Raw genomic sequence first — 19,846 nt, 5'->3', positions numbered from 1 at the left:
AGGGTGATGGAATGAGGGAGATGAAACTTCTGCCCTGGCATGTGAGCTCCACCTGGCTCTTGGGGCACTGGGCAGCAAACTCCTAAGTCCTGGGATGCTGGGAGCTGAGGTGACTAAGGAAGGGAGGCATGGATTCTAACCCGGGGTGTGAACTCTGCTCAGATACTACAATGCTTAGAACAATCTCCATCCTGGAGAGCTGGGATTTACAGTGCTAGCAGGAAGGAGACATGGCCTCTTACTTGCAAACTAGGCTCCACTGAGGTCCTGAGGTAGTAGGAACTGCACTTCTGTCCTGAGAGGCCCGGGTTAGAGGATGCCAGAGAAAGGATGATGCAGCCCCTAATCTGGCCAGCTAGCTCCAATGGGGATTGAACTCCATCCCTCTCCTGAGCTGCTGGGGGTTGCTAGGGGGATGGAGATGTGACCTCTAGTCATGGGAGGGAATTTTGTTCAGGACTTGTGGTGCTGCAGGATTAGAAACCTTGTTTGGACAAAAGTCTATTCAGATAATTTATACAGTCTCCCCCGCCCCCAACCCTGTCCCCTTTGTGTTCCATTTTGAAAAGGGTCTCTTTGTAAACTTGGGCAGATGCCAGGTGTAATGTGCCGTTGCACCAAACCCATGGTCTCATTTTGTGCGGCGTATAACTTTTTCTGTGTTTTGTGTTGGGGGTTCCCTATACAGTCTGGATGTTAAAAAAACAGTCTGCAAATCTTCTCTCCTCTTCTGAGATCTTTCTTTTCTGCCTTCTGGCCCTGGCTTCCAGGAGGAAGAGGGAGAGCGGGAACACATTCTCCCTGGCTTATCATCCAGAAGATGAGAGATGGGCGGGGAGGGTCTGAACCGCTGCATCAATAGCTTTTGGGAAGGGAAATCCCGTTTACCTGGGAAACCTTCCACAGCTTACTCAGCTGAATTAGGGGATCAGTGACTTTACCTCCTCAAGGTTAGCTGGTCTTTGAGTAGTGTCTTAGTTAGCTTCCATTGTCAACCTGACACAAATCTAGAGTTACTTGGGAAGAGGGAATTGGCAGATCAGGACCGATGGAAGCAACTTGGACATAGAAGAAAGAGGATTTGGGGGTGGTGGTGGGAAAAGGAGCTTTGGGGATGGGAGATTCCTGAGGGTCCTTTCCCTTGAGATCTCCAAGCGGTAACTACCAACAGAGGTACTTATGTTGATATTATCAGAGGCATCCAGGATCCTAACAGCCCACAGGAGGTGTTAATTGTCCAGTCAGCTTGATTTTCTCAGGCTGTCAGGAGACCAACCCTGCAGGAACCTCACCAGAAGAATTGCTTCTGTCAGACTGACCTGTAAGGCATTTTCCTTATTGCTAATTGATGTGGGGGAGCCCAACCCTCTGCAGGCATGCCATCTTCAGGCGGGGCTGGGCCTGGGCTATGTAAAAAAGACAGCTGACCATGAACCTGGGAGCAAGACAGTAAGCAACACTCTGTCATGGTTTCTGCTTCAGTTCCTGCCCTGAGCTCCTGCCCCGACCTCCCTTGACGATAGACTTAACCTCTAAAATAAGTCCTCTCCTCCTCTAGATTGCATGGTGATCACGTGGCAGTGGGAAGACACAGAGGGAAGGAGATTCTGTCTGCCCCTTTACCCAAACTTCCTCCTCAGGCATCCGCATCTCATCCTCTCCTTCTTCCCTTTCTAGGTGAGGTTCAAAGTGATCGCACTCAGGGAAGAGATGGCTCTCTGTTGTGGGGAATTAGCCCCATGTCCCTGCCTAGTCTTATATTTTTTCAGACTGATCCAGATTCTAGATTTAGGGATACTGACTTCTCTGGAGTCCTTGTATCTGGTTTTCCACCAGAGAAAAGAGGAATCCCACAGATGAGTGTAGGAGGGGTCAGAGGTCTACCTGTGCTGGCTTAGAGCCCTCCCCTCTTCTGGACCTGGAACATAACCTATCCCTCTTCCATCCCTGACTACAGCCCAACTCTGCAGGACCAGAGCAGAAGAATAGCACATTTTTCTAGATTTTTTGTTTGTTTGTTTGTTTTTGTTTTTCGAGACAGGGTTTCTCTGTATAGCCCTGGCTGTCCTGGAACTCATTTTGTAGGCTGGCCTAGAACTCAGAAATCCACCTGCCTCTGCCTCGAAAGTGCTGGGATTAAAGGCATGTGCCACCACGCCTGGCTGTCTTTTGTTTTGTTTTTCTAGGTTTTTTGTTTGTTTGTTTGAGAATAGCACATTTTTGAAAGTTGCATAAATGCCTATAAATAGTTTTTATTGAGCACAGGTTCCCCAGTGAAGGAACTAGAAAAAGGACCCAAGGAGTTGAGGGGGTTTGCAGCCCCATAGGAGGAACAGCAATATGAACTAACCAGTACCCCAGAGCACCCTGGGACTAAACCACCAACCAAAGAGTACACATGGTGGGACTCATGGCTCCAGCCCATATGTAGCAGAAGATGGCCTAGTCGGTCATCAATGGGAGAAAAGACCCTTGGTCCAGTGAAGGCTCTATGCCCCAGTGTAGGAGAATGCCAGGGCCAGGAAGCTGGAGTGGGTGGGTTGGTGAGCAGGGGGAGAGGGCAGGGGATGGGGGAGGGGGTTTTTGGAGGGGAAACCAAGAAAGGGAATGACATTTGAAATGTAAATAAAGAAAATATCCAAATATCCAATAAAGTAAAAAAAAAAAAGTTTTTATCGTCTGAGGTGTAAGTGTATCATGTATATGACAGCCCTGTTTAACCAGAGCATTATATTATATAACTCTTAGTACCATTTATTTAAAATGGATTGTCTATTAGTGATGAACTAATGTTTGGTAATAATTTTTTTATTCTGATAGCAAAATTAGCCCATCTTTAGGTTAAAAAAAAAGTACATGTGTTTATACATACATGCATACATACATACATACATACATACATACATAGAGCAAAACCCAGAAATCATGCACTCCACCACACTCCAACCACTCCGTTTGTTTATTTGTTTGTTTTTGAGACCGGGTCTCTCTGCGTAGCCCTGGTTCTCCTGGAACTCACTCTGTAGACCAGGCTAGCCTCAGACTCAGACAGAGATCCATCTGCCTCTGCTCCGCCTTGAGTGCTGGAATTAAAGGTGTGCTCCACCACCTCCTGGCTAAATTTAATCTTTAAATTTTACATTTAAGTTTTTCTAACACCCCCCCCCCCCAAATAGAATACAAACTTTCTCGGCATTTAAGAGCTACAACCTACCCACAACCATCCTTCAAGGGCAAGATATTAGCTCTCTCTTTTGTAAATCCTGGGCCAAGATTTTGTTTTTTCCCTCAGAGTTAACATTTGAAAGCAGCAGACCCTAAGCACCCATCCTACCTATAAGGTCAAAAGGAACATTTCAAGGATTAACATTTTAGTTAGGCTTGAGAAGTGCTTTGTAGCCAATTCTTCTTCAGTTTCAAATCCTACAGTTAAATGTGGGAGAGAAAACACTAACGACAGTTCCTATATGTTAATGTGGTCCAAATCCTCCCAACACACATGTCCATACATGTACACACACGTACACATACTTTAAATTATGCATACCAAGAGAGTATTTTTATTAGTCAGTAAATTAAAATTTTTAAAATATATACTTAAATAAATATAAATAAGAATAAATTCTTTGAGAGTTTAATACATGTATACAAAGGTTTCTCATGGTCCCATTCCTCCCTTTCCCGCCATCTCTCACAGGTTCCCTCACCTTATGTTGTCTCCTTTCAATCTCATGCCTTCTTTTTAACTCTTAATAACCCATCAATCCAGTTAGTGCTATTGTTATAGACTTGACAGTCACTACCTGTGCCCCAAGTCAGGCCCAGATACCCCAAAAGTGGAAAGCAGAAAAGGATGTCTTCAATATGGTCATATCAAGAAGAGAAAGACACCACTGGACTGAGGGAAGGGTCCCCGATGGGGGACTTGGAGAAGGGACTGAAGGAGCTGAGGGAGGGGGTTTGCAGCCCCATGGAGGGAGCAATAGTGTCAACCGGCCAGACCCCCTGGAGTTCCCAGGGACTGGACCGCCAACCAAAGAGTACACATGGAGGGACCCATGGCTCTGGCTGCATATGTGGCAGAGGATGGCTTTGTTGGACATCAGTGGGAGGAGAGGCCCTTGGGCCTGAGGGTGTTCGATGTCCCAGTGTAGGGGAATGCCAGGGCGGGAAGACAGGAGTGGGTGGGTGGGTGGGTGAGCACCCTCATAGAAGCAGAGGGAGGGGGGATGGGATGGGGGCCGAAAGGGGAGACCTGGAAAGGGGGAAAACATTTGAAATGTAAATAAAGAAAATATCCAATAAAAATGATAGTTTTTAAAAAAGGAAAATTAATTAATAAAAAATAATAAAATTAGAAGAAGAAGAAGAAGAAGAAGAAGAAGAAGAAGAAGAAGAAGAAGAAGAAGAGGAGGAGGAGGAGGAGGAGGAGGAGGAGGAGAAAGAAAGACCCAGCGAACTCCGAAAACCCATCTTCTGGGTCCTGAAGTGAAATGGAAATTTAAGCAGAGGACCTCCCACCAGTGGCCCACCACTATCTGGGACTCAGTCTCATCCCATAAAGTGGCCTGACATGTAAGAACTTTGTCAAATCTTTCTCAGGAGACAAGCCAGTCCTGCTGGTCATCACTGTTGCTGTACCACACCCCTCAACCCCAGCTACGGTTTCCTTCTCCCAGCATGGGATCCTTGGGAAGTTCTCACTAGGATCCATTGTTTCAGTAGTCTGACAGTTAGACTGAGAAACACTAGTGTCTGTTTAGAACACCTTCTTGTCCACCCAGCCCATTACACTACCACTGTATATGCACATAGGTGTGGGGGATCCACTGGAGTCTGGGTGGACCACCAGTAGAACAATCTCTCCATCAACAGCCACCAACTGTCAATAGCTCCTCAGTTAAAAAAAATAGGAGCTTGTCACTCATTTATTTTTTGGAACTCTAGAATAACTTGTCCTATGCTGCTTTAAACACAAAATGACATAAAAACAATTATACATACAAAAATGTACTCTTAGATAAACCACCATAAATTTATAAAAGACTAGTCAGCTAAAAATTTCCCAAGGGGAACCCCTGACTGTATAAACTTAATATTTTACAAATCACAATGATATGACAGCAAGGGAGACTTCCTCAGCTCTTGATGAACTTGCCACTAGAAGCCAGAGTACCAGACAATTAATAGTCACCGCCACCTTAAACCAGTGTTTTTCAAGTTTGTGGTCTCACGTCTTAAGAGAATAAGGAAATGTGGACAGTAGTGGGCAAAGCAAATGTAGATTCTTTTATATACATACATATATATATATATGTGTGTGTGTGTGTGTATGTGTATGTACATATATGTATATATAATATATTTATTCATTATATACAAATATATAATATAAATATAACATTTATATATTATATAAAATATATAACATATAGTTTATATATTATATAAATTTCTTATATGCAAGTAATATAACTTATATAAATATATAATATATCATAATATATTAATATAACACTATTATATAATGGTATATTATAGTATATACTATATGTATAATATAATAATTTATATATTATGATGCATTATATATTGTGTTATATATTATATTTATAACAAAATATGTATTACAATATATAGCATAATATTAAATATTTATTATATAACATGTTATATATTATATATGAGATATACTTATATATATCATATATTATATGAGTATATATCATATATAAATACATATTATATAAATATAAATATATAATATATAAAACTCCTGAGAGTGGAAGAGTTTCCAAAGGTACAGTGTCGTAGCACTGTCCTGCCCAGTAGTTTTTAAGATTCTTACATTGAGAGTTAGATGGAAACTGGACTAGTATTTATTGACAATGGTAATTTTTGAGTTGCTGTGGGCAGACCCTGTAAGTGGCCCACACTCCCCTTCGAATTCCCCCTTGGCTAATCAGAGAAGTGACCCTGCACTAGTCATCCACCCAGGGGAGTGGGCACACACTCGCTCCTCCTCACTACTCTCCCAGCTCTGTTACTCATTCTGTAGACTATTCATTGAGCAATGTCCTAATAATGAGCTCATGACTTTCCATGACCTGCCCTTAGCTCTTGTGGAGAGCTACAGCCTGTCTCAATGATAGAGATACACTCAACATCTTCATTTCTCTGTGTCCTAAATCGGTTGACAGAACCCCAGTAGTCAAAACAACAACACACTTAACCACTCCTGTCATATGGCAGGTGCCTAACTAGTTCAAAGAAATTTCCAAATAGACAAAACTTGCCATTTGAATGGCACACTAGCCCGTACAGCTCTATAAACACCAAAGAGCTCAGACAAACCTCCAGGCCAAATGGAAGGCCCAAGGTTAACTGATCAGAGAACACTTATCAAGGGTTGATATTTCTTGAGAACTAAAACCAGAGTCAAGACATGTATTTCTCTTTTTAAAAACATGAGCTGATATTGGCAGGATTGGGAAGATTTAAGAAAGAAACAAACTCCCAGGAAGCCTTACTCTCGAGGTCCACTCGGTGTTCAACGGAAAACATTTATTTAAATTTATTTATTTATTTATTTATTTATTTATGGCATAGCCTTTTTTTCTCTGTGTGGAATTCTGGACTACAACACACCCAAAAGGCTATCTTCCCAAGATCTCCCCAGCCCCAGAAATAATTCTGATCGCCAATCTTTCCCATGAGTTTGCTAGCCATTGATCAACTTATGACCCCTTCAATCCGTTCAGTGCCTCACATAGTCCAATCCAGGTAGCGGCTTCTCATTTCTCCCTCCTGTAATAAACTCTTTCCCATGTTCTGGCTGAAGTGTTCTGTCTAGAGAGCCTACTGTGCTTATAAATGCCGTGGTCACATTTTTCTGAATGACAATTCAAATAGTCACCTACACTTTCCCTGTGGGATGTCAGGTCCAGCATCAAACCCGAATGAGAGTCTTGCTCAAAAGGAAGAGTGTTCCTAGCATCTCCCCGAACAAACCTTTCATTCTGTGTCTTTTCCATTCTAGTCTAGGACACACAGATGTAAACCTAGAGATGAGACCTGAGGAGAGCTGGAGCCGAGTTGGCCTTGTACAGTGTGAAGAAGCAGACTCTGCCTTGGAAGAGCCCATCAACGTAGAGGAGGAAGATGGAGGTCTTCAAATCTGCCGTGTATGTGGGGACAAGGCCAATGGCTACCACTTCAATGTCATGACGTGTGAAGGATGCAAGGGGTTTTTCAGGTATGGTCACCCACCAGCCTTCACGCACTTGCTGGTACTGACACACGAGGTCACATCTAACTTGGGTTTTTCCATTAACTTTCTGGACAATGTCTTTAGGCCTTGGCTTAATCTGATGCCTGGGGTCATTTGGTGCACCCAAAGCCTCCCCTCCTAACTATCCCAAGAGAGCCATGTATACTTCAGAAGAATCCTCATCTTCAAGGCCTCTTCTTCTGCTGCCCAGGAAAGGATCATTTCCATTAAGTGAACACTTTGTTCCTCTGTGTGGTCTTGAGTAAAATGAAAGGTCAGTTAAAAGTAAAAATGGTAAAATAGGAAAAAAAAATGTAAGAGACAAGTATTCAAATCACTCTTATAGTATACTTGTTAAGAAAGGGATGACATAAAGTAAATCAAAACTAAGATAATTTCATCTAGAAACGTATTTAAAAACAAAAACAAAAAAAAATTTAAAAAAAACTAAACCAAACTGATGAGAGAGAGAGAGAGAGAGAGAGAGAGAGAGAGAGAGATCCTTCTTCACAGCATGTTAGGTCTGGACCAAAGGTTCACCATCATTCAGATGAAGAATAGCAAGACCAGTGACAATCAGCAAAGCCACCTTCAGCATTGGGACTCAGATCCAAGGTGGGAGAGAAGGTGGTATGCGAAGAAAGAGCTCTAGTTCGCCTTCAGAAAGAGAAGGTCTGCAGTTCTCACCTCGAGGCCACACTTAGGACATTCATATATTTCCAAGACAGCAGTTGTTGTGTAACTTTTTCCTGGGGAGACATCAACAAACATCTGTTCACTACGGATAGGTTATCAGGAATACACCAAGAACTTATTCTACCCAAGTCTAGCTTGGTGAACCAATGGATTTATAGTATTCTTAAGTCCTTGGGTGACTCAGGCAGATGCATCCCTGAGAGGCACCACTCGGGCCCTAGCAGTGATACAGATAAGCTGCATTATTGATATTTCTCTGCACGACTTGCAGGCAACTCCACAACAGAGTCTCCTCTGCTCACAATTTATATAACCTTTGAAAGTACCTTTTGAGTCTTGCAACTTCTAATTTCATGGCCTTCCCAAGTGTTGTGAATTTGCCTCCTATATCCAGGTAGGGGGACTATTTCAGTTCAGACGACCCCCTTCCTTCAGCTCTTACGTTCTTCCCCACTCTGAAAAGTTCTCTGAGTCGTGGAATGGATAATATGTATATCTGATTATTTTCTTTCATTGGCATATAAGCATTGGGTCACCAAGCAGTAGCACCAGCTATCAGTAGTGTGAATGGTTATGAATCTCTAAAGTAACCGCCACTCACTGCAAAAAGATTCAACAGCTGAGGTTGACAGTAAGCAGTGATCTGTGGGCCCCAACATATTTAGGAAGTTGAGAAGGAGAAGCTTTCTACTGCTGTGATAGATAGAACATCATGGCCAAAAGCAACTTGAGAAAGGGAAGTTTTATTCAGCCTACATGCCCAAGACAGTTCATTATGAAGAGAAGTCAGGCAGAGATATAAAGGTATAAAGAAGATAAGAACTGAAGCAGAATCACTGGAGGAATACTGCATTCTGGCTTGTTCCTCCTTGCTTGCTTTTCTTACACAACCTAGAACCAAGGGTGGCACTACCCACCACGGACTGGGCCCTTCCATATTAGTCATTAATGAAGAAAATGCTCCACAGATTTGCCTACGGGCCAATCTCAATTTTCTCAGTTCAGGTGTCTCTTCCCAGATAATTCTAGTTTGTCTTACCTTGATGAGTCAAACAACACAAAACAAAAACAAAGAAAACTAACCAGTACCCAAATAAAATTGGCAGGCATAACATACTTGTTTAACAAAACAATAGCAGTCACCTTCAAGTGTCTCTCTGGTTGTAAGATTTTGCCCTGGATTATAGTGCTAAAGAAGTATTTCCTCCTATGGAGCTGGCCATAAATCCAATAGGAAAGATATTGGTTGAACCCACAACAGTTGAGCCACTACTGCACTGGCAGGCCTATCTTGCCTGCTGTCTTAGTTAGGGTTTTGCTGCTGTGAACAGACACCATGACCAAGGCAGCTCTTATAAGGACAACATTTTACTGGGGCTGGCTTACAGGTTAGGGGTTCAGTCCATGATCATCAAGGTATGAGCATGGCAGCATCTAGGCAAGCATGGTGCAGGCAGAGCTGAGAGTTCTACATCTTCATCCGAAAGCTGATAGTGTGGAAGACTGACTTGCAGGCAGCTAGGATGAGGGTCTTATAGCCCACACCCACAGTGACACACCTACTCCAACAAGGCCACACCTTCTAATGGTGCCACTCCCTGGGCTGAGCATATACAATCCACCACACCTGCCATGCTTGCTGTACATAGCATGGTGTCTTAGTGAGTAGAATTATCAGCAACAATTCTCTTCCAGTAGCTTGCACATCACTTTCTAATATCGCACAAGCCAGTCAAGAACAAGCTTTCAGTTCAGTGCCAGCTTGATGTCTCCACATTTACAATTAAAGCATAAAGTGTATTCCCAGTAGAGATTTACCATCTAATTCAACCATGCAAGACTGCAATAGTGTATGGTATGTAGGACCTACCTAGTCAAAAAAGCATAAGGATTACCCACCTCTGGCACTGAGATTTTCATTCAATGATTGTTTGACCCCTGGGAGTACCTTTTTACATACATACACACACACACACACACACACACACACACACACACAGAACGAGAGAGAGAGAGAGAGAGAGAGAGAGAGAGAGAGAGAGAGAAAACCTTTTGTTTATACTCTTTAATAACTCATTCTTAAATCAATTCAGCTTCTATAGGGTTATAAGGCAGGTGGAAGTTCTATTGAATCTGGTTGCCTTCAACCCAGTTTTTTTTGTTGTTTTGGTTTTTTTTTTTGTTTTGTTTTGTTTTTCAAGACAGGGTTTCTCTGTGTAGCCCTGGCTGTCCTGGAACTCACTCTGTAGACCAGGCTGGCCTTGAACTCAGAAATCTGCCTGCCTCTGCCTCCCAATTGCCACCACCCAACTTCAACCCAGTTCTTTACATCATTACTTATGAAATAAATATTTTTGTCAATTCCTTGGGAAAGTCAACATATAGCACTGAGACTTGTAAGAGACCCCAGAAAGTAGCTTCACTCATTGTTTATTTGCATGGAAATGCTTGGAAGAGGCTCGTGGCTGTGCCCACACGGGGGAAAGCATATCTCATAAGCATAGGCCCTGTATGAGATAGGTCGAATAGGTTCAATTGCATACTTGCACCATCAATAGCATCCATCTGTTGGGGCCACGATCAGGAACAAGCCTTATGTGTTTGGGCACTATGCAGAATATCAGAATACCTCATGAGAATACAGTGACTTTTATCTATTTCTTAACCTTTGCTAGCTGCCCTCTGGCCAGACTGTATATGAATCAAATGAGCAACCTCTACCAGGACCTGGGGGCAGATGGCCTGCATTTGGGTAAGGCCATCTGCTTTCTGAGGAGACTCAATGGATTATGGGTGCTCATGGAAAACTATGAGGGGCTCTGATTCTTGCTGAATGTTCTTACATAGTTCCCTCCACATCTGTTTGTCCTCATTGTGGCCAAACCAACAACTCTATTTCCCAGCGTGTCTGTAAAGTTAGGCCTCTGCATACAGCGCAGACTGTTATAGCCTTGTCTATTATCCGTGTTGCTCTTAGCTCAGTGGCTACTCTTCCCTTCTTCTCCCATCAGCCACGTGATGTCAGTATTTATTTGTATGGCAGCAGCCATCCATTCCTGTTTGTTGTCCCTACTTGTGCAGCCACCTGGGTACCAGGCATCTACGAGAGTTTGTGTTGACCTTTCCAGCACTTTATTTGGCTCAGATGTCGGTTTACTCTGGGGTGGGGTGGGGTGAGGGTGGGGAGTCCCAAAGTCTCAGAAAATCACTGGTGCCAGTGTAGACTTCACGGCATGGGTGTCAGAGGAGACAGCACATCACATGGCTGTAAACAAGCATGCCTCCTTTGCAGCGTTTGAAAACTGTGCCATCCAAAACCTGATCGTATGTGATGCTTTCACTGTTGCTGCAGCAGAACTGGTAATGGATCCCTCTCTCGCATCTCATATACACCTAGTTATTGCTGTTCTAGTGCTGTTTGATGAGATTCTGTCCTCCCTCTCTGCTGTGGGATTAACACCATGGATCTGCTAATTCAGGTGGGGTTTGTCATGCCCCTCCTCCCTCCAGCCCCCTAAGTTGCTGGTGACTTCCAACACAAAGGCTTCGTGAGCCATAACTGTCCTACAAGGATCTTTCTTACCCAGCTCAAAAGCTTCTTTCTGGCTGGTCAGTGGTGGCGCTCGCCTTTAATCCAAGCACTTGGGAAGCAGAGGCAAGCAGATCTCTGAGTTCGAGGCCAGCCTGGTCTACAGAGTGAGTTCCAAGGCAGCTAGGGCTACACAGAGAAACCCTGTCTCCAAAACAACAACAACAACAACAACAACAACAACAACAACCAAAAAAACCACCACCACCAACAACAAAAGCTTCTTTCTGAACCAATCCACACGGCTCCTCCCTCTTATCAAGTTATATGAAGGATACTTGGATCCTTTATCAAGTTATACTTGGATAACATGGAGTACAAACATTCAATAAGACCCCAGGGACTCCAAGAACACCTGTAGTCATTGTGCATTTACAGGCATAGTGTTGTAGAATTTTCTCAATAATACCGTCATCTACCATCGGCATCTTACCTGGCCACATGTCCCTAGGACTTTTGTGCCTGGTGCTAGCTGATTTCCATCCGAATTTCTTTAAATGTACTTGTATGTGTTTCAGACGCTTCTCTAAGTCCTTAACTACTTTCAACTACCCAGAGGCTAACATCCTATCACCTGTGTAGTGAGACCTTTTGTTACTGAGGGTAGACAGGATAACAAAGCAAGGGCCACCATTCCAGGACAAACAGCAAGAGTATGGAGGTGATCTTGGAAGTGATTTAAAGGTCCTCTCTGTCGGTCCTGTGGGATGCAAACTGCTCTTGGGATTCAGCAGCTAACAGGATAGGGGAGAAAGTGTTAGCAAGGTCCAGGACAGCATGAGAGGACTCCATTACTGGGTTAGTTGTTCCCTCAGGAAGAGCAATGTTGGGTGCAGTGGATGCTAGGGGAAGAGCTTGGCTCATCAGTCATCTGGCTTCCTCACAGTCCACCCTGGACTGCTGAAAAGACATTAGTCAGGAATAATATGCTCATTTTCCAATCCCTTGATGGAATCAGTACTGCTATATAGCCACAGTCCTCAGGCAGGCAACTTCGCAGGTTCCCTTCCTGACCAACCAGAGAGAAACGTATACAATAAGCTCTACAGGGTGAGGGAGGACAGTGACCCAGCCCTAGGACAAACTTTCCACCTACACCACCTATCCCTGTCTCCGTCCACTGCTGTACACTGTCCCAGTCCTTTGGGACACGTTGGGATTCTCTTGGTTGAGGATTCAGATAAAACCCAAGTGCTTTACACATGACTAGGGGATCAAGAAATTTACAATTCAACCTGGTGCTTGGGATTTCCAAGGTTGGCCCTCATCGTGGGCAGCATTTGCCACCCCATCAGAGGAGCATCTGTCGAAGCTTCAATTCCATATTTCCTTCATTCATACTAGGGGTTACTGTGGGGCTACCTGGATTGCTTCATTCTCCGCTCCATTTGCCCCCACTCCCTACCTTCTACTTTGGTGAACTACCACTTAGTCTTAAAAACTTCCCAGAGACAAGCATGGTGTTTGACTTTACATCATTCCCCCACCTCATCCCCTCCCACCCAAACCCTCTGGTTTGACTCAAATACTGCCACATTTGCTTTCAAGTGACTAGGACAGGTTCCCCCATTCACTTTCCCTTTCATCTGTCCTTTACTGCTTTAGCACCTTAAGGACCTAATTTACATAACAGTCTAAATTGTTCAGAGTCACCAAAGCCTCTTCTACCCCATAAAGAACATGTCCTAGCCACAGGGCACAGCAAAGCTGAAGTCACATGATAGCCCTGAGGTCCTTGTTAAGTAACCTTATAGCTTCCTTCCTTCCTTTCTTTCTTTCTTTCTTTCTTTCTTTCTTTCTTTCTTTCTTTCTTTCTTTCTTTCTTTCTTTCTTTCTTTCTTTCTCTCTCTCTCTCTCTCTCTCTCTCTCTCTCTCTCTCTTTCTTTCTTTCTTTCTTTCTCTCTCTCTCCCTTTGAATTACTTATTAGATATTTTCTTTATTTACATTTCAAATGTTATCCCCTTTCCTGGTTTCCCCTCCAACCCCCCCCCATCCCATCACCCCTCCCCCTGTTCTATGAGGGTGCTCTCCCTCCTACCCATCTACTCCCATCTCCCTGCCCTGGCATTCCCCTACACTGGGACATCAAGCCTTCACAGGATCAAGGGCCTCTCCTCTCCTTGATGATCGACAAGGCCATCCTCTGCTACATATGCAGCTGGAGCCATGGGTCCCTCCATGTGTACTTTTTGGTTGCTGGTTTAGTCCCTGGGAGCTCTCGGTGTGGGGGTGTCTGGTTGGTTGATAAAATTGTTCCTCCTATGGGGTTGCAAATCTCTTCAGCTCCTTGGTCCTTTCTCTAACTCCTCCATTGGGGACCCTGTGCTCAGTCCAATGGTTGGCTGTGAGCATCTACTTCTGTATTTGTCAGGCACTGGTGGAGCCTCTCAGCAGACAGCTATATCAGGCTCCTGTCAGCAAGCGTTTCTCGGCATCTTCATTAATGTCTGGGTTTGGTAACTGTATATGGGATGGATCCCCAGGTGGGACAGTCTCTGGATGGCCTTTCCTTCAGTCTCTGCTCCACACTCTGTCTCAGTATTTGCTCCCATGAGTATTTTGTTCTCCTTCTAAGAAGGACCGAAACACTCACACTTTGGTCTTCCTTCTTCTTGAGCTTCATGTGGTCTGTGAATTGTATCTTGGGTATTCTGAACTTTTGGGCTAATATCTACTTATCAGTGAGTGCATACCATGTGTGTTCTTTTGTGATTGGGTTACCTCACTCAGGATGATATTTTCTAGTTGCATCCATTTGCCTAAGAATTTCATGAAGTCATTGTTTTTAATAGCTGAGTAGAACTCCATTGTGTAAATGTACCACATGTTCTGTATCCATTCCTCTATTGAGGGACATCTGGGTTCTTTCCAGATTCTGGCTACTATAAATAAGGCTGCTATGAACATAGTGGAGCATGTGTCCTTGTTATATGTTGGAGCATCTTTTGGGTATATGTACGGGAGTGGTAAAGTTGTGTCCTAAGGTAATACTATGTCCAATTTTCTGAGGAACCACCAGACTGATTTCCAGAGTCTCGAACAGATGGGTACAGGGGAAATTTTCCTGAACTGAACACCAATGGCTTATGCTCTAAGATCAAGAATTGGCAAATGGGACCTCATAAAATTGCAAAGCTTCTGTAAGGCAAAAGACACTGTCAATAGGACAAAATGGTAGCCAACAAATTGAGAAAAGATCTTTACCAATTCTACACCCGATAGAGGGCTGATATCCAATATATACAAAGAATTCAAGAAGTTAGACTCCAGAGAACCAAATAATCATACTAAAAAATGGGGTACAGAGCTAAACAAAGAATTCTCAACTGATTAATACAGAATGGCTGAGAAGCACCTAAAGAAATATTCAACATCCTTAGTCATCAGGGAAATACAAATCAAAACAATCCTGAGATTCCACCTCATACCAGTCAGAATGGCTAAGATCAAAAACTCAGGTGACAGCAGATGCTAGCTAGGGAATTGCAAGCTGGTACAACCTTTTAACTTCTCATGACAATACACTCCTATCTGGCCCTACAACACTGTCTGTCTCTCGCTTAATTCTCTCAGTAATCGCTCCCATTGCTCCAATGCCTTCTAGGCCCCACATCCATGGGGACTTCAGCAGGTGATAGTAAATTGTGTGATAGACATATGAGCCACTCCCTCAGGAACTGACATACCTCATGTGGCTTTAGGTTACACAGCCTTTGCCTCAGTGAGGCTTAATCTCTCTCCACTTGCAGCTCACTCAGCTTGATCCCAGCTACTCACTCACAAATCCCACTGCCTCAAAAGCCAGAGTGTGAGAGGCTCTTTCATTCCTTACATCTTTCTCCGTTCACTCGGATTGTGTTTCCTGAATATCACGGTTTCCTGTGCTGAGCCATTCTTCAGGACTCTTAGCACTGAGTCATGGGATTTTTCTCTTCCTCTGTATTAAAGGTTGAACTCAAGAAGGTCTTCTATCACTCCTACCTGGCCTTTCCCCCCTTATAGTCTGGTTCGCTCCATGGCATCTGTCTTAGTCAGGGTTTCTATTCCTGCACAAACATCATGACCAAGAAGCAAGTTGGGGAGGAAAGGGTTTATTTGGCTTACACTTCCATACTGCTGTTCATCACCAAGGAAGTCAGGATTGGAACTCAAGCAGGTCAGGAAGCAGGAGCTGATGCAGAAGTCATGGAGGGATGCTCTTTACTGGCTTGCCTCACCTGGCTTGCTCAGCCTGCTCTCTTATAGAACCCAAGACTACCAGCCCAGAGATGCCACCCACAAGGGGACCTCCCCCCCCACTTGATCACTAATTGAGAAAATGCCCCACAGCTAGATCTCATGGAGGCACTTCCCCAACTGAAGTTCCTTTCTCTTTGATAACTCCAGCCTGTGTCAAGTTGACACAAAACTACCCAGTACAGTGTCTCAGTTTGGGATCCCAGGAATAGCTCTTCTCTTTCTCATATGTCTTTCCAGGTGTAAGGATGACAAGCCAAGCATCCATTCCTTCCTTACTTTGTCCACATTTCCTACCCATTGGGGTGGACAATGTTAAGGTGCACCTGTATGTCTTTCCCAGTGTACTTCCTCCCTTTTCAATAGGGCTCTGCTGGTCAATCATCAGTTTGCAGAGTGTCCCCATACTCAGAGTGTCAGACCCCATTTACCAAGGGGATTTGTCACTCTGTGCCATGTAAAGAAAAATGGCTCCCCTGGAGACCTCCCCCAAGGATGCTCTATTCTCAGATGGCTCAGCCTGAGCTGTATCTCTTACTACGCTCATCAGGGGCCATGCCGTTGCTCCTCCCACACACACTTTGGTTTTGTTGGTCCTTGCTCCAGTACCCAGGGGAGACTTGAACAACTGTCTGCCTCAGGCCGAGACACGATTCCTCAGAGGGCTAGCTTGGTGAATGGGTGAGCTTCTTGGAGACACTTGGCTGAGGAGTTAATTACAGGAGCGTGGATGACTTGGGCAGGGGCAACACTTAAAGGTCCTCCTGAAGCACTAGGATGACGCACGGGAGCAGAGTCAATGAGGTTTCCATGCAGTTTGCCATTAGCCCCCAGCAGAGTCTCCTCTCTCCCAGAAATTGCTTATTGTTTATATAACTTTGGGTAGAAGAGTCTCTGGAGTCTTTAGTTTTGTGAGCTTAGTGAGTCTTTTGAGTGCCCCCTTTGCCCACTTAGGGTAGAAGGTTCCAGCTTAATTTGGCAGCCCCACCACCACCCCGAGTTTTTGTTAGCAATTAGTCTTTTGAATGGAAATGAATATTCAACCAAGGCCCCATCCTGCAATCCCAAAGATGTGGTGCTGGTCATCCTAGGGAGAGGTGCTCAGCCGGGTTTGTCCCTCACGGGAGAACTTACTGTACTTGATGATTCCAAAGTCCATGCATCAAGCTCTGAGTTATGACCACCAGGTCAGTGTCCGCAGATCCCTGACTTTGGGGATAATGCGGTCATGAGGAGCTGATCTCAGATCACTTGGGGCTAACTCTCCCAGGTTTGGTCCAAAGGCACATCAATCCAGGAGACACGGTCATTGACCGCATGGGCTACAGTGGGGTAACACACATCAGCAGTGCCAGGCCGCGTCCAGTCACAAGTCACCAAACACTTGGATCACCTCATGGGACAGTAAGGGAATGGTGGGGCCGACTGAAATGAGGAATCTGAGATCTCCTGAGCTGACGAGCCTGCATTTTTCTCTTCTGCCAGCCCAAGAGCTCTGGTTGCAGTCTGGCTCCACTGGGAAGAGGATCGTGTCAGGAAAGCCAGATAGTAAAAAGGATGCTTATCCCAGGGGCAGAAAACATCTGGTCCAGAAGAAACCACCTTATCATGTAGGCTAGAGCTGATTTCAGCCTTCTCCTGAATCAGTAGCAAAGAACATCAGCTAAATTGCTGAGCTGAGCACGTACCAAAAACCCACACATGAAGGCAGGTTCTCTGGCTCTTCAAGCCAGAAAACCTGGCTTCTATATGGACTGCCCCCCCCAAGGGGGGGGAATCCTTCCCGTTTGGGTGCCACCCTGGCACACCAGGAGGGAGGTGGGGCATTCGTGCTTGGGACCTTGGCTTCTTATCAAGGAAACTTGTCACTTACTCAGCAAAGTTTCTCACTTACCTGGAGGACAGGTGATGATTGGTCTCTGTCACTGTGCCAGGGGGTGACAGATGAATATCACAGGGTGGGTTTTGAAAACCAGGTCTTTAAAGCTATATTAAAACATGTAGGCCAGCGTCTGATTCATGGCATGCTTCTGATGAACACCAGCCCCCTTTAGCCACCAGGGGTCTCTTATCCAGGTCCCTGAAGATGAGAGTGTGACACCCATGGGAATACTCCCAGGCTGATGGACAGACAGCCTGAGCCCGAAAGCTTCAGAGCTCAGGCCTGCCAGGCACAGTGAGCTCAGTCTCGGGTCCGGAGCTCCCAGCATCCCTCTGTTCTGTTTCCATCCTTCCAAGCCAGCTTCCCTTATTTTCCACACTGTTGGACAGGTCAGAGGCCAGAGCCAAGGCATCACTTGGGTCACTCCAGATGTGGAGATAGATGTAGGACAACCAAGCTTGGGCAGCAATGGGAAACTCAGGATGGCTGAGCTGTAAAGACTGGTCTGACTGAGATTTCTGACATCACTTATAGCCTGCCTCTCTACAAAGGCCAGTGGCCCTTCAGAACCCTTCAGGCTGGTGACAAAGAAGCTATACCCCACTCCAAGAAAAAACCACCCCAAAACAAAACCATACACTCTATTCTACAGAACTCCCAACCTCCTCATCCCAATCAGAGCTGGAGAGCAAGGGCTTTCTTAATATGTTAAGAAGCTGCTGGGGGGCGGGGGGCGGTGAGAGCAAAGCATTCAGGGTACAGATTTTCTCTGGCTTCCTTTGTCAAGGAGAAACACATAGAAACCCATCCATGGGTACCACGAATAACAAGGCTCCGAGGAAGGATGGGAGGTATTTAAGCAAAAGGCCTGGAGCCTAGACTTGTTCTAGGTAGAGACTCTCGGGGGCTGTAGGTGCCCGTGAAAAGCACCAGTCTCATTTTCTGCAGAAATATCTCAGAAAGTCACCTCCTCTTTTTGAGTCCTTGACCTTAAAGTAGAGCGTCAATCTACACCTGCCTCATAAAATCCCTGGTGTGTGCTACCTGCTGCTGGCAGGGTCTGGAGTCCTGGCTCTGGAGCTGAGTGCCTGATGCTCTCTTTTATCCCACAGAAGGGCCATGAAACGCAATGTCCGGCTGAGGTGCCCCTTCCGCAAGGGAACCTGCGAGATCACCCGGAAGACACGACGGCAGTGCCAGGCCTGCCGTTTGCGCAAGTGCCTGGAGAGTGGCATGAAGAAAGAGAGTGAGTGGCTGCGGGGTAGGAGGCTCAGGCTTGGTGGACTGGGCGGTTGCCAGAGAGCTGAGGCACCAGTGCACCACAGCGCCTAAGCGCATGCGCATTTGTGAGCCTGTGGGACTTTGGTGATACCAGGTACTAGTTCTCATTATGGGAAGTGTGGTGGGAGATGCAGGTCAGGGCTATGTCCTCTCTTTTTTCTCAGCTATCCCTGCATGATTCCTTTTGTCCACAGTCATTACTGTAGTCCTGGTGGTGTATGGAGGTTGGGGGAGGGGGATGACCCCGCCGGGGCACATATGCCGAGTCCTCTTTGTTAACACGCAGTGATCATGTCCGATGCCGCTGTGGAGCAGAGGCGGGCCTTGATCAAGAGGAAGAAGAGGGAAAAGATTGAGGCTCCACCGCCTGGAGGGCAGGGGCTGACGGAAGAACAGCAGGCGCTGATCCAGGAGCTGATGGACGCTCAGATGCAAACCTTTGACACAACTTTCTCCCACTTCAAGGATTTCCGGGTAGGGAGCTTAGAGCTGTGACCACATCCATGGCTATGCTAGCTCCTCAAAGTCCGAGTCACTTTCCCAGGGTTTCTAGTAGTCAGGGGCATCAGGATACCCAGACAACTTGCTAGAAAAGCATCCTGCTCCCAACCTCAAACTCTGGGATGGGAAATCTTTTGATGATTGCCCAGCTGACTGTCCTCAGTGGATAGGAACTGAGTTAAGATTAAGCAATGGCAGGCATGTTGCCCACACTGTGATGTGAGGACAGCCAAGAGGAGAAGGGGTACGGACTTCCTGTTGGCTAGCTCTGTCTTTGCTCCCAGTGCCACCCACCCTCCTCCACTCCCCTAGAATGGTAACAAGTAGCTTAGGTGACAGGACTAGCAAAGAAGAATGGTCTAGCCTCAGAATGTGTATTTCCATCTACAG

At 45.3% G+C, this 19,846-nt stretch overlaps 1 protein-coding gene across 8 annotated transcripts in view; it reads left to right on the top strand.

Annotated features, from left to right (window-relative positions):
• Positions 1 to 19,846, top strand: part of Nr1i2 (nuclear receptor subfamily 1, group I, member 2) — a 46,501-nt gene that overhangs the window by 21,681 nt on the left and 4,974 nt on the right. For all 8 annotated transcript variants that reach the window (XR_384533.4, NM_001098404.1, NM_010936.3 and 5 more), the window contains 3 exons: positions 7,040 to 7,255; positions 18,787 to 18,920; positions 19,242 to 19,429. Coding sequence is in view for 7 of the 8 variants with exons in the window: in NM_001098404.1 (NP_001091874.1) it covers positions 7,068 to 7,255; positions 18,787 to 18,920; positions 19,242 to 19,429 (510 nt within the window). In the remaining variant the exon portion in view is untranslated. The remainder of the gene's footprint in view (positions 1 to 7,039; positions 7,256 to 18,786; positions 18,921 to 19,241; positions 19,430 to 19,846) is intronic.

This window comes from Mus musculus, chromosome 16 (assembly GCF_000001635.26).
Source record: "Mus musculus strain C57BL/6J chromosome 16, GRCm38.p6 C57BL/6J".
NCBI lineage: Eukaryota > Metazoa > Chordata > Mammalia > Rodentia > Muridae > Mus > Mus musculus.
This window is presented reverse-complemented; position numbering and strand designations above follow the sequence as displayed.